Genomic DNA, 14847 nt, shown 5'->3' with positions numbered 1-14847 from the left:
CTTTGATGCGAAATTTTACAGTTGTTACAACCACGCACAGCCAGAAGTATCGTGGTACCCAATCTGTTGATCAGCTCTATTTGAAAACAATTGAACAAACTAACACACAGGAAACACTTGTCAAACGTGCTATTGTCACAATGAAGGACTTAATAATGCGACATAGTAACTATAGCGCGATTTTTCAATAACGTGTTTATTTTGAAAAAGGGGCATTTAGAAAGATCATGCTCTTTGCCAATTGCAAATATGCGAATCAAATGCACTTTTGAACAGAAGTAACCGTTTATTCTTTTTTGGTTATTGATGATATAAGTCCTATCTACCTTCATGCTTTGCACACAACACTTCCGTACATTTGTTGTCAATGTATTTACGTTTGCCAAAAGCCAAAATAATAAGCCTAATGCACATATTGTAAATGCCAAATAATGTTCATTTGTGCACTCCGCGTGTCCAGCCAAATCATTTTAGTATTTTGCCTTGGTTTGGTACGATGCACGTGTCAAGGCTTGCTTGCTCCCAACGCTACATATCTAGGAGTTATCAACAGACATATTGAATTTTTGTTATGAACTCTGACCACATATCGCTAGCAGCTGCATTTTTATGCAAAGGGTGAAAGGTGTAAGCATTGGTTTGTTAAACCATACAAGCAATAAAGAATCTAAAAGTTGCATTTAATAGTCTATTCATAGGTACAATGGCAAAGCAGTGGAACATTTGTAATTTACATGCTCTACAATCTTGTTGCAAGATATTGAATATTTCAAAATAAGCCCTGAAAAGTCATAGCTACTGCTGCTGCTTTTTTAGTGGAAAGTCATAAAGACTATTTCGATTTTTAACTGTGTGATTGTGCCACCAATCCTTAAATTAATTTTAAAGAGATATTTTGATCACACAGTGGTCATTCCCAAACGGTGAAGTAATTGCCGAATTTTGCATACAACCAACACAAAGCGTTGTTCTGTGTAAACACGTCGCTAATACAAAAACATTTCAGGATTTCGTTTTTTACATAGTGGATTTCTACTTCTGTTCGCCTGACGAGCACGCAAACCAATCTAAATGTAAAGTGACTTGGGTTGAATATTCTTTGACGCCCACTACAGGTTCGCTCGTGCAAAGTTTCTCCTCAAACTGAATGGCCGGAGGTTGTAGTCCTGTGGTTGGTTGGTTGCCAGGTTTGCCAGAATTCTCCCTATGGCAGGTGCGGGTCCAAATCCATGACCTTTAATTCAATTATGATCTTAACGTCGCGACACAAAAAACGTTGATACGTTTTTGCAAACAAAGTGCGTTATCGGCTTGAAAAGGAAAAACGTTGGTAAGAAACTTGCCTGAAAACCCTGCGCCAATAACAACATTTTTGTGACAAGGGTGGTGGTCCAAAATAAAATCACCGTCTGGTGTCATCTGTAAGCGTAAAATTCACACATTATATACGACAAATAAATCCAAATTGTACCAAAAGCTGGCGTTGACAGACCGGTGACTCTTTCAACAAAACATAAGAATGATCAGCACCAATTGCCCTATTTTTACCCGAAAACGTTCCCCAAGCAAAACGGCAACATGAGGGTTATACAGTTGAATCTGGTAGTTTTAATGATACTTTTGTTTCGTATGTTATGTGAAGTGGGATTCACCAAGCGTGGAGAGCAATTCCAAGCATTGGAAATCCTAAAGGTTTTATTTTGCCAGATTTTCACTACAACAAACCGTTTGTAAAAACGTTTCGGTGATGGCAGGCTCTGGTTCGAGATACGTAAAATGCTGTTTTATGGCATTCCTCAGAATCTGGAAACGTTGGTTTTCCAAATTCTTATCTGCCTCTGGAGGGGTTTTATCTCTTGCGTCCGGGTCTGCTGGTGTCCTGTGGTGATAGCAGACCTAGATAAGTAAAATTACAGTCAGAGGAATCGATAACAGTCAAAGCCCGGAAACAGCAGGTACCAACTAAGTTCGCTGACAGAAAAAGTTTCAAAACCGGTCTCCAGCTTTTAGCACACAGAAGGTAAGCAGATAAACCCATTTTGGACTAAACTAAAACATATACTCGGGGTTGCATATTTTTGTTAGCTAAAGTTAGTTGAAGCCTTCAATGCACAAAACGATAACCAAAACGTCACTTATATAAGTTCTTAGCAACACATTGAAACTCTTGCAAAACGTGCAGTTATGTTAAAGCACACCGATATGTTGATTTTGCTAAATGTTGATTATTTATTTGCTGTTTCCTTTAACGGACCTGGGATAAATTAAGTGTATGAATCCGTTCCGAAGCCGCCGACCTAAACTTTATACGTTAAAACGTGCTAAGTTGTGCATTTTTCCCCGACATAGTTTTAGTGTGGTACCTTAACCATGCCAGGGTACTCGTAATCTGGTGTCGAGTAAATGTGGTAACCCGAAATGTACAACACGAAAGGAATTCTACTTGAATTTGATCGTCCCTCTGCAGTATCCCGAACTTTCCAGTGATGCGTCTTTACCATTTTTGCCTGAACGTATAGAGGAAAATATCTCCAAAAAAATATCCAAATTACTGTAGAGTAGTGGTTTACGGTTGCTAGCTATTTTTCTAGGGGTCACAAGCAAAGTGTGTATATTTTAGTTGGATAACTGCAGACAGGGTGTGTACACGCACTGTTTCGATCTGTAAGGTCTCATCAGTGTAGCTGTTGAAGTGGCACTGTGCTAGCTTTTACACTATCAAGCACACTAATTTCCACTTTGTGGTACCGTTCACCGGTCAACGTCGATCTGTTGGGTACCCTATACTGTGTACCAAACAACAGAGGCGGCTTTTTGCAAATTAGTTGGATAATTTCGAAAAAAATAACCTTAAAAACAATCAAAACAAAAACTGTTCTTGAAATAAATAATCGATTAGCAACGAATTTGAAAAGATCACTTCTTTCCCATTTGTGACGCAACAATGTTTTACGTGGATTTACCTACTTAAGATTCACACGACCCGGATTTGAGGAGGTAGATTAAATCAAATCTTGCGTAGTTATGTTCAAATATCACTGCGTATGACATTTCGATTTTGAAAAGTGATAGCTGTTAATTAGATTTAATGGCTTCGGCGAATCGCGGTACGCAAACGGATAATGAAAACCACTGAATGAGTGTCATATACCTCTGTTGGCAGATTCAAGCCCAATTTATTTGCTATGTCTTTTATCCATGGTCCGCAGGCAAGCACCACCGCTTTGGCGCGGTAGAAGTTCTTTTCGGTTTCTATGTGGACCACGTTTTCACTGATCACTTTCACCGACAAAACCTTCTCCTCATCGCGGATTGTTCCACCTCTCTCACGGTATGTGTTCTGCAAAAACCACGATATTTTAGTGAGCAGCAAAGCAGTTACAGGTATTTCTGAAGATATATACAGTTCTATGAAGAACGCGATAAGGTTTGATCGAAGTACGCTTTAAAGAGCATGCAAGTATTACCCAAAGAGCTTGAAGACACTTATCAGCTTTGAGCACCACACCGTTGTCCTCAAAGAAGGCTTCAAACTTGTCGTCAAAATGCATTCCTGGGAAATCGTTTTTAATTGCGATACCTTTGTATGCTTTGTAGTGAACACCTTCTCGGTCCATGTGCGATTTTAGATCGTTAATGAGTTCGCCGGTTGTGGTCTTATCGGTGATTGACAAGTGACCAGTATGTCTAAAAAGATTGACTCTGTCGTCAACATCCTTTAAACAATTCTGACTTATTTAAGCTTCACTGCATATTAGGTAGCCATTGTATCAAATATCACATGATTAATCTAGGTCACGTGCCAATCAGCATTCCAGCTAATGTTTATCGAACCTTAAAATCAAATTGCTACTAAAATTGCATGTCAGTAGGATCACATTAATCAAAAAATAATGTAACCCTTTTTATTTTTATTTTTTAACAAGCAACCTTTTTATCCAGTGTAATTTATTGGTTCTTTCGTACTTTAGCATCAACCTTTAGGGTAAACTTACAACAGCAGCTTCATTCCACACAACTTCTCTAATTCGGCCCAATAACTCATAGCCTCGGGGATTAGATCTGAGCAGTGCTTTCGACGGTGTGAACGCTTGGTTAGTCGCGAGTGTCCGTACGAACTGCCTCTTGTATGTGGAAGGGCAAACTGAAGAAAATCAACTTATAATCGAAAGTACACAGACCTTACGCGGGCAATAACTTGCCTGATCTAAAAGTAAAATCTGTTGTCCCATTTTGGCCAGATGATGAGCTGTCCAGGAACCAATGATTCCAGCACCTATTACCACAACGTCGTACATCTTGCTAGTGACTTTAACATCAACTAGAAGCCTATAGTCTGCTGCTATTTGCCCCACGTCGTTATTGCAGTGCGCTCTAAACGCAGCAGATTGGAGCTAGACCCAAGTCAAACATTAGCACATCAAAAGCACGACCTGAACCTTTGCACTTTGTTGACGCGACACCTAACTGCGTTTACCAGAGTAATGTTATTTGGGAAAAAAGTCTGTCACGCACGAGTGCACACCGTACAGTGTTATAACCAGTAGAAGTATTATATGCTCATATAATACCTGGCTCATCTACAACAACCTTAAAAGTCAGAGAATCGATAACAGTCAAAGCTCGGAAACAGCACTAATTTCCTTGACAAAAAAAGTTTAAAAACCGGTTCAATTTTACAAGAGGTTTTCAGCCTTTCAGCACACAAAGGGGTAAGCAGTTAAACTCGTTTTGGACTAAACTGCAGTCACACCAAACACACATGGTGCTAAATGTTGATTATTAATTTCCTGTTTTCATTAACGAGCGTGGGTTAAATTACGTGGATAAATTTGCTGCACGCCGTTCCGAAGCTGCCGACTCATACTTTATACTATACGTTAAATAGCATTGCAAGCGGCCTTCTCCCAGCTACCAGTTTTACTTCCCAAAACACATGCAGTGTACGACCTGAAGTAAGTGTTCATTCGTTATTAACAGAATGCGTAAAATGCCTGAAAATACACATAACGATTGATTTAAAATACAAAATAAATACACATAAAAAAGGCACAACTGGGTGGAATGAATGAACATAGGCAAGTAAAGTGGAAATGATGCGCCACACGACATGTAAGTATATTGCAACACGAGTCCAACATCCCTCCACCAATCAAAATCACAATTCGTCATTTCGAACTTCTACCTCGTTCATTTGCGCCTCGCCATTTAGACTGGCATCTCTGGAAGTGGTGGGAAGTCTTTGGAAAGCAGGACAAACCGGCGCATACCTGAAGCAGTTTACCTTGTCTAGGTGACGCTGCATGATCTCTGGAAAATGTAAATGAAATTAGTTGTTAAGTTCAAAAAATTATTTGGTGTCAATTTTGAACAGGTTGACCAACAAGATGCAGTATAAAGCACAATGCAATGATGATTCGAAAGACGGACCTGGTAAGTCGTATAGCGCAGATTCGTCTTGGTTGTCTGATGAATGTTCTTGTTTTAACCAAGTGGTCAATCCCCTTTCTTCCCTAGTTCCTATAAACAGGGAAAGTGTGAAGCAGTTGTTTTCTCGAGGCCAATAAGCAACACGCATATAATCCATGCGATCACATCTTATAAACAGATCGCCACGCAGTGTGTTTTTGAAGTTGCCAAGCATAATATTAAATTAAATCGAAAGGCTTATCTGGTCATCACACTTAAGTGAACACTCGTGTGGACAAGAACTAATGCTATTACAGGAACAAACACAAATATAAAACAAAAATCATTTACAAACAATGTTTGTCCGATTTCTAAGACAAGGTTCGGGTCAGACGGATTTCACTTTACCTGGAATTGTGTTGTCGAGAATAAATCCTGTGACTCCGGAGATAAACATTCCCGTTTGCAAAAGGACAAGAATCACTTGATCAGCTTCGGCCGAACCTGCGTGTTGAATATACGAAAGGATCACAACTACGCCATTGTATATCATGTTAAAGTACGGAGTGGTAAACCTTAGTGAGTGTCCAAAACATATGCAAGCTGAAGGGCAGACGGTCAGCGTCATTAAGACAAAAAGTTATTACCAGACCAATTTAAAAAACTTGTTCTTTAAAAACGATTGTACGGAAGTTTGTCTCTCTGTTTGACTATTTTTTACATGTTTATAATTTCGTGGGTCAGAATCAGTCAACACTTGCTGGTTTTTGTAGTATTTTATGACATTTTGATTAAATAATAAGCTTCGTGCATAATTTGTTAAACACTTAAACGTTCAAGCTGGTGGGGCCGAAAACGCATTCGAAACACGAGTAGTTAATCAATCAACACGTTTTATTCAATCCAAACGCAACGCTTACCGGTAGAAATGAGACTTTGATTTTTCGCCACCCAGTTGGGCAGGGAGAGACCGAGGAAGGTGGAGAAACCCATGACCAGTAAATTCCTCGACGAGTTCAGGTCGACAAACTGAAGGCTCGACATTCCAACCGCCGCTATCATACCAAACATCACCAGGAACATTCCTCCTACCAAAGATTAAATTGTGTAATACGTGTTCTCATTATCCGATGGTGAAAGCAATATAAGGAAAAGGTTGGGATATTCGGACGTCATGTTCTACTCAATTGAAAAATTTTGTTAATTGAACGTTAAGAAGTATTCGTCATAAATTGCAGCAACGTTGTTTTTGTAACTCCCAGGATGGCTTTACGTTTCTTGGAATACTTCCTGACAACCACATCAGCAATTAAAAGCACCCTTATTACTAATATTCGATTGTTGTTGTGCAAAGACTACGTTTGATGGAGTTCTTCAATGAGGTAATCTGAGGGAAATGTTCGACTTACCTACTACAGGATCAGGTATAGTTGTAAAGAGGGCGCCGAACTTTCCGATGACAGCCAAAATCAACATAATTGCCGCTCCAGTTTGTACAACACGCCGACTACCCACCTGTACAATGTTTGTATTGTTAACCTCTTCCAAGAATCATTTTGGCTTTATCTGTTTTATATTAACACTCTATATTACATTTTTACCAATTTGACACAAAATTGCAGTGTTAATTCAACGTCGTTTTGTCAGTCAAAAAATTTGAAAGATTTTTAGTCATTCTGTACCTTTGTGATGCCGATGGCTCCTATGTTTTCGCTGTAGGAGGTTGTGCCGTTTCCGGTGCCAAGCGACCCCGCAATAACACAACCTATCCCTTCCATAAATATTCCCCTACATGAAATGACGTCTTATTACAAAATAATTCATGTGTTAACTTCATGTACAGACACATGCTACTACACAGCCTTTAGGACTGAGTTTGGATTATTTAGCGACAAACCAGGCCAGCCATGTCCGGTTTAAATGAGTTTGTTCGGGTAGGAAATCAATCAACACTAGTAGTTAGCTGCTATATTCGTAAGCACCTGTTTATAGCGTGGTTTGGTGGTGATCGCACGCGACAGAGTCTCGCGCATGCGTAGTAGTCGCCGATTGACTCAATCATAGACGCGAGGACGCCACTGATCATGCCGAGCACCCCGGATACAGTCACCACCGGTAAACCCCATTGTCCTGCCGAAACAGAAAGGACGTCACAGTCTGCGTGAAGCCTTCGTGCCTAACGTCATGTTCAGTACATGGTGAAAAGTGTTCTTACCTGGATAAGGCACACGAAACCAAGCGGCTTGTGATAGCACTCCGATTCTCACATCGGTTCGGGCGGCGTATCCGTAAACGGTGGATGAGGAAGGGAAAGCCCCGGCAGCGGTGAGGATGGCGCAAAAACCCCAAGCCAGCAACACAGCCAGGATGACCTGCGGGTTACGTGGGTGGGTCACGTATACGGTGTTTACGGTTGCGCAAATAGGCAATTGTTTAAAATCAGCTGATTTGCTTCGTTCGTGTTAAAATGCATTTTTTGTTGTTTTTAATCAGGAAAAAACGCATATATAATTAGAAAATAAAAACACAAATATTTTTGACTTTATTTTGACGATTTTGTTACTTTCATGAAAAATAATTTAAGTTCTATATCAATGGTTTAATAAAGATATAACACTTTTTAAAAACGATTCTAACTTAAAAACGCTTCAATCAAACTCAATACTTTTTAGCACTATCTACAGCGCTCTGTTAATACTTCAAAACGCACTAACCGGAAACAAAGAGAAGATTTTGACCCGGACGATACTACAGGATTTGTCGCCGAATGAAAAATACGGAATTGGAACCTCGATGTTTCGTAGATGTTGGGAGAATAGAATAATCAGAAAGCTCGTACTGCAATAAAAGTTGGTCAAATATTTGTTACATGCGATGTCAACTGCTGGTCATCATTGGTGGCATAGAGCGGTATGGAAACTTATTGCGACTGAACAATGTTAGCTTACCTAACCTATTATTTTAATGAAGTGTTTATTTTTCTGGATGTTATACTCTGGTAAGTCGTTTGGACAGTTAACTAAAACCAAATGCGCATACTTACAAGATAGCAATGCCCCAATGGCTTCCAGCAAAATCTCCGGCAGGACCAAACAGTCCCAGGCCGACCAGGGTAATGGTTGGGGCTATCGTCAGGGGTCCAATCCTGGACATAAGAAAACCGACTACTCCGGTTAATCCCAGCAATACTTGAGTGAGAGACGCAACCATTATCGCTCCTTGTACCTACAGGAAATAAGGAACATGGTAGGACGTTATTGTTGGTGGATGTTTAACGAATAAGTATAACGGCTAACCGCTTACTAAATATATGTTGCGATCGTGTTATTGACTTGTGTATAGAGCCTAAATGAAATTCACAGTTTAACTGCTTGATTGTTTCTTGATACTAAAGTAGAGTTATGTATGTTATAATACTTCAAGAATTATTGAATAAATTAGTTTAAATTTTAACATAATGACTAAAACACTTTGCACTGCAGACTATTTGTAGGGCATAAGCGCATCCACAGGTAAAAAGGTCGAAATCGGTTTTGCATACGGACGCGTAGATATTTCACGACCACCATCACTCTTTCCTGCGTGTCTCTTACGACATCACGATTAACATGGTATGCCAGTAATTCAAGGAAAATTCGTCGTGTTTTTTGCACGAAATATTTGATAATTTCTGAAACTGGCCTAGATGTACAGATAGTCTTACTTATTAACACCCAATATGTTTCAAAACAAACTACTCATGTAAATAAGAGAACTCAACTACCTGCAACATTCTGACTTTCCAAAAGTCAGCCGGCTCCGTTGGCTGTGTAGCGTTATCGGTGGAATTACCATCGGTAACTTGATCAGGAACAGATATCGACGTCATGATTGCAATCGCCGGGGTCAAAAACGAAAAGGCAGCGCCCTGCACAATAGGCAACCTGCACACACACACCACAAACACATCATCCAAGTGCCCAATAAATACTGCGCCGAATACAGCTTATCGTGGCAATAATTACCTGTTTCCGAGTGTGGTCTGAAGTAGCGTCGCAATCCCAGAAGCAAAGAATATAGTGCTTATAATTTCGCCCTTGGCCACGTTGTTGTTTGCAATTCCAAGGGGCCCGGCAAGAATCAGTGGCACCGCGACTGTTGAACCGAACATCGTGAGGTAGTGCTGCAAAACCAGTCAGACAGTTTTCGTAAAGTTGCGAAAACTAACACGGTTTTCTTTGGCAAATAGCAAAAAAAAATTGTAATCCTTGTGACAATACGCACGAACAAACACAATAACACGCATTTTGCGTTGTACCGTGAACCTTTTGTTTTTTGAACAAGTGTCCATCACAGCTTAAGAGATGCAGAAATGATGGTTGCAACTTCGAACTTGATGTAAAGCTAATTTTACCTGAAATCCAAGCAAGATGCATAAATACCACGGAGGCACCTCTTCTATCCCATACATTAAACGTCCCGCCTCATTCCGCTTTCTTGTTGTCTCAATTTGCTCCATCTGGTCGTTGGCGTCCATTTCATCTGGATCCGTGGTCTTCAAATCAGTCCCTTTCCATTCACCAGGTTCTTTAAAGTCACCCATTATTCAATCTATTTCTTACGATTAAATTATCTGTAGTAATCATACAACAGTTGCAACAATATTTTGCCTCGTACGTGAGGATCGAATGCTTTTATATTCAGCAAACAAGGAAGAAAGTGACCAATTGCACGTAAAGGTGCGAGGTGCCTTTGACGCAAACACCCACCGCACGTTGCACCTACTACCCATGTTACACCGTGTGCGTAGGTTTCTGTTGCTGCTTTCGCCAGCAGGAAGTTATTCGTACGCCGGTTTTCTACTGGCGTCCTGATCGGGTCTCAAAATTTCTGAAACAAGCATATTGCCGCACACCAGACCCTGTCGGCTACAATACGTGACACTTAAATTCAGTCCAAACATTAAACTTTAAGTATAGGTGTTTCCTAAGTTTTCTGAGCTCCTCTGCTTCTGTCCAAACACAACTACACACGACTTCATGGAAAATTTGAAATAAACTAAAGTACATTTTAACGGATTTGTCGTATGTCCACGCTCGCTTTTCTTGCAAAAAAACACGAATCTGGAACTTGTTTGTCAAGTGCATAAAAGTTGGGAATCGAGAAGAAAATGCCAGGTAACACAACTTCAAATTCGAATAACGCGGTAGCAGCATGATTTTTTACACAATATGGTTTACAGGCACAACTTTCCATTTATATCAACGAAACACGTATATTGAATATTCAATTATGAATATGATATTCATATTTTGTCGTAAGTCGTGCGAAGTGGTTTGTAACAGACATTGTTATACACTTCTGCCTCACGTGACAACAAACTTCGACGAAATTTGAACAAGGATTTTGTCGAATTGTCCTAATATTTACACATATCCCAATAACGCTTGAAATTCTGCACACAGGTTAAATACTTCGGAGGGTGCACTCTATGCAAACGGTTGCCGCTGAAGCATACTTCGATGCACTTCAATGTATGCAAAGGTTGTTCGTACGCATCTGTGGACACCCAGAGGCCGAACCAATCGAAAAACGCAGAGCAACTTACACAAACATTTTTTTCGCGTTTCTTTCACGTTGGTTGATTGAATATCACAAAAGCATCGGTTTTCTACGCATGATTAACCCGCTGCTCTGCCAACCGATAACAAAAATTTTTGTAGTTAATCATATCTACCGCACATCAGTCTGGCCATGTGTAATTTTAACAACGACAAACGAATCATGTCTCACTTTTTGCCATCTTTTAGGTTAGGACAATAATTCAATTGCAATTCAAAGTAAACTGTTGAAACAACATGTAAATGTGTCGCCCAAAGGTATAGGATTATGCATATAAAACGCTACTAAACAATATCAATTTGGGTCCAAAATAGTATAGACTATATGCACGGGTACTCTTTGCAATTTCACCTAATATATAGTCTAAAACTGTTCGTTTTTGCGTCATCCTCAATCTGCTGTTTGAATCGCAACATAACTGTACTTCGTTCCCCTTTGCAAACCCTGCTCTGTCCCAACCGCACGTTCCTACTTGCTGCTAATCATTCAACTGGCGTTGAAAAAGCCGGATTTCTTTTCCCCCCTGAAGTGCCTCACCTGCATGCACTACGTGCTTAAAAGGCGATAAGCAGACAAACAAAAGGTTTGACGTCACAATCACGTGTTTCAGTTTGGGAGAAACTTTACCAAACACAGCTTTACAACATAGGAAAACAAACAAATTAGTCACCTTTAAACCTGTCGATGAAACGATGCGTCATCTACAATATATGCTCACAAAGTTTACCAAGAAGTGGGAAAACTGGAAGCTTGTTCGTAACAGAGCAGATAGAGTAAACACAAGCTCGTATCGTGAGTGAACTTATAAACTTTTATTGAAACCATGCTTTGTACGTCAGTCGGTACGCAAACAATCTGGCACGTTGATGGATTTGCATTTCAAAACGAGCCCTAGCTCTTTGTGTCTAAGTCCGCTTCTAAGGCAAACTTTTACAAACAATTACAGCTTGGGTACAACTGTGGATATTGCGTAACCCAGGTTGGGAATCACTTCTTGGAACTCAAGTAGGCAAATTGTCCGCACTCTAACTTTCGCAAATACACATTGCTTCAAAATTCATGTTGTGGATTTGTTACAACTTTTGTATTGCAAGCACGACCATCTTTGACAAAAGTTGTGGTTTTTCGATGTTTAATGTGATTCGAAAAACTTCACAGATGCAGGCAATCGTTTCTTGTGGAGCATCAGCCATGGAAAAACTGTACGGTCTGTTGGCTCTGTTAATAAAATCACCAAACTTCATGCTCCAGTGATTTGTTGCAAAATGTTTCATGCTTTGCGGTTACAGCTTCGGTACTTTCAGAAAACTATCATTGTATAAAGCTGGGGTGATAAAATGAATGTATGTTATGCATTGTGGGCCTGACAAAAGTATAAGCGATGGCCAACTCCCAAAGATGCCCGGATAGCTTTTCCCTTGAGTATTATTGTGTTAACAATTACAAATCACTACGATTGACTCAGTTTGAAAAAACATCAGAATATTGCAACATCTCGAGAAAAGTTAATATTGTTTTTTTAGATCACAGTTAACTAACAAACATTGCTATTTATACTTAGGTTCTCGGACGCTAATTGGTTGGTTTAGTCACGTGACGTTAAGTGACATTTTTGCCAACATGACAAAAAAAAACATTGAGAGTAATAAGATCTGAGTAAAGAAAGGCATTATTTATCGTCGTTACAATGCACGGGAAAGGTGGGACAGTAGGTCACAAACAGGAAATATGATTCACGCGGGGACGGAGACTTTGTAAGTGTGTAATTTTCTGCAAAACAAAGCTGTAACCTCTGTGACGTCGGTGGGGCTTGCATTCACGTGGTCTGATGTGTCACGTGATCGGACGTGCCAACAGCGCCTCTTAACGACTGAGTATATTGGCCTGTTCTCTATAGTAGAGGGCGCCATGGCTCGTTCGCATAATTTCAATTATTTGTTGTTCCTTGAGTTGAAAAGTTTTTCCACCTATGTTCTATGGCAGTGATTCCCAGCTTAAAATTATGGCAATAATAAGTGAAGTACCTTCTTTAAACATTATTTTAGTCGTATTGTTTGAGTAACGGGCCGTATATGGGCGTATAATTTCTAAATAATTTCAATTCTTTGATGTATAGGTTAGATTATTAGCGCCAAAGATATTTGTTAAATGATTTGCCTACGTCAGATTTACGCGACCCGGATTTGAGGAGGAAGATTAAATCAAATCTTGCGTAGTTATGTTTAAATATCACTGCGTCTGACATTTCGATGTTGAAACGTGATAGCTGTTAATTAGATTTACCGGCTTCGGCGAATCGCGGTACGCAAACGGATAATGAAAACCACTGAATGAGTGTCATATACCTCTGTTGGCAGATTCACACCCATTTATTTGCTATGCCTTTTATCCATGGCCCACAGGCAAGCACTATCGCTTTGGCGCGGTAGAAGTTCTTTTCGGTTTCTATGTGGACCACGTTTTCACTGATTACTTTCACCGACAAAACCTTTTTTCTCGTCGCGGATTGTTCCACCGCTTTCACGGTATGTGTACTGCAAAAACCACGATATTTTTGTGAGCAACAAAGCTATTTCAGGTTATTCTGATGATATATACAGTTCCATGATAAACCTGATAAGATTGGATCAAAGTACGCTTTAAAGAGCATGCAAGTATTATACAAAGAGCTTGAAGACACTTATTAGCTTTGAGCACCACGCCGTTGTCCTCAAAGAAGGCTTCAAACTTGTCGTCAAAATGCATTCCCGGGAAATCGTTTTTTATCGCGATACCGTCGTATGCTTTGTAGTGAACACCTTCTCTGTCCATGTGGGATTTTAGATCGTTGATGAGTTCGCCAGTTGTGGTCTTATCGGTGATTGACAAGTGACCAGTATGTCTAAAAGATCGACTCTGTCGTCAACATCCTTTAAACAATTCTGACTTATTTGAGCTTCACTGCATATTAGGTAGCCATTGTATCAAATATCACATTATTAATCTACTTCAAGTCACATGCCAATCAGCATTCCAGCTAATGTTAATCGAACCTTAAAATTAAATTGCTACTACAATTGCATGTCAATAGGATCACATTAATCAAAAAATAACGTAACCCAACAAGCAAACATTTTATCCAGTGTAATTTATTGGTTCTTTCGTACTTTAGCATCATCCTTTAGGGTAAACTTACAACAGCAGCTTCATTCCACACAACTTCTCTAATTCGGCCCAGTAACTCATAGCCTCGGGGATTAGATCTGAGCAGTGCTTACGACGGTGTGAACGTTTGGTTAGTCGCGAGTGTCCGTACGATCTGCCTCTTGTATGTGGAAGGGCAAACTGAAGAAAATCGACTTAGTCTGTAACGCACGAGTGCACACCGTACAGTATTATAACCAGTAGAAGTAAAATATATACTCATATAATACCTGGCTCATCTACAACAACCTTTACAGTCAGAGAATCGATAACAGCAGGTTCCAACTAATTTCGTAAACAGAAAAAGTTTAAAAACCGGTTCAATTTTACAAGAGGTCTTTCAGCACACAGAGGGTAAGCAGTTAAACTCGTTTTGGTCTAAACTGCAGTCACACCAAACACACAAGGTGCTAAATGTTGATTTTTCAACTGGCGTGGGTTAAATTACGTGGATGAATTTGCTGCACGCCGTTCCGAAGCTGCCGACCCATACTTTATACTATACGTTAAATAGCATTGCAAGCGGCCTTCTCCCAGCTACCAGTTTTACGTCCCAAAACACGTGCAGTGTACGACCTGAAGTAAGTGTTCATTCGTTATTAACAGAATGTGTAAAATGCCTTGAAAACACACTTTCTTTAATTTGCCGTGTCA

General features: G+C 39.9%; 2 protein-coding genes across 2 annotated transcripts; both read right to left on the bottom strand.

Annotated features, from left to right (window-relative positions):
• Positions 1-368: 368 nt before the first annotated feature.
• Positions 369-4450, bottom strand: LOC145898756 (peroxisomal sarcosine oxidase-like). Its single transcript, XM_082987347.1, has 8 exons — positions 4203-4450; positions 3996-4144; positions 3468-3687; positions 3152-3340; positions 2364-2507; positions 1726-1896; positions 1344-1419; positions 369-1234 (listed from the first exon to the last, which is right to left on the bottom strand). Exons 1-8 carry the CDS (start codon positions 4296-4298, stop codon positions 1110-1112), a joined length of 1170 nt encoding a protein of 389 aa, XP_082843473.1. The 5' UTR covers positions 4299-4450; the 3' UTR covers positions 369-1109.
• Positions 4451-4919: 469 nt separating this feature from the next.
• On the bottom strand, positions 4920-10017 carry LOC145899230 (solute carrier family 23 member 1-like). Its single transcript, XM_082987963.1, has 13 exons — positions 9803-10017; positions 9414-9571; positions 9173-9332; positions 8453-8634; positions 8124-8247; positions 7625-7781; positions 7392-7539; positions 7092-7197; positions 6819-6924; positions 6330-6497; positions 5818-5913; positions 5431-5520; positions 4920-5310 (listed from the first exon to the last, which is right to left on the bottom strand). Exons 1-13 carry the CDS (start codon positions 9989-9991, stop codon positions 5159-5161), a joined length of 1836 nt encoding a protein of 611 aa, XP_082844089.1. The 5' UTR covers positions 9992-10017; the 3' UTR covers positions 4920-5158.
• Positions 10018-14847: the final 4830 nt, after the last annotated feature.

Source organism: Ascidia mentula, chromosome 4, assembly GCF_947561715.1.
Source record: "Ascidia mentula chromosome 4, kaAscMent1.1, whole genome shotgun sequence".
NCBI classification, from domain to species: Eukaryota; Metazoa; Chordata; class Ascidiacea; order Phlebobranchia; family Ascidiidae; genus Ascidia; species Ascidia mentula.
Note: the sequence above shows the minus strand (reverse complement) of the source record. Positions and strands in the feature narration are given on the sequence as shown.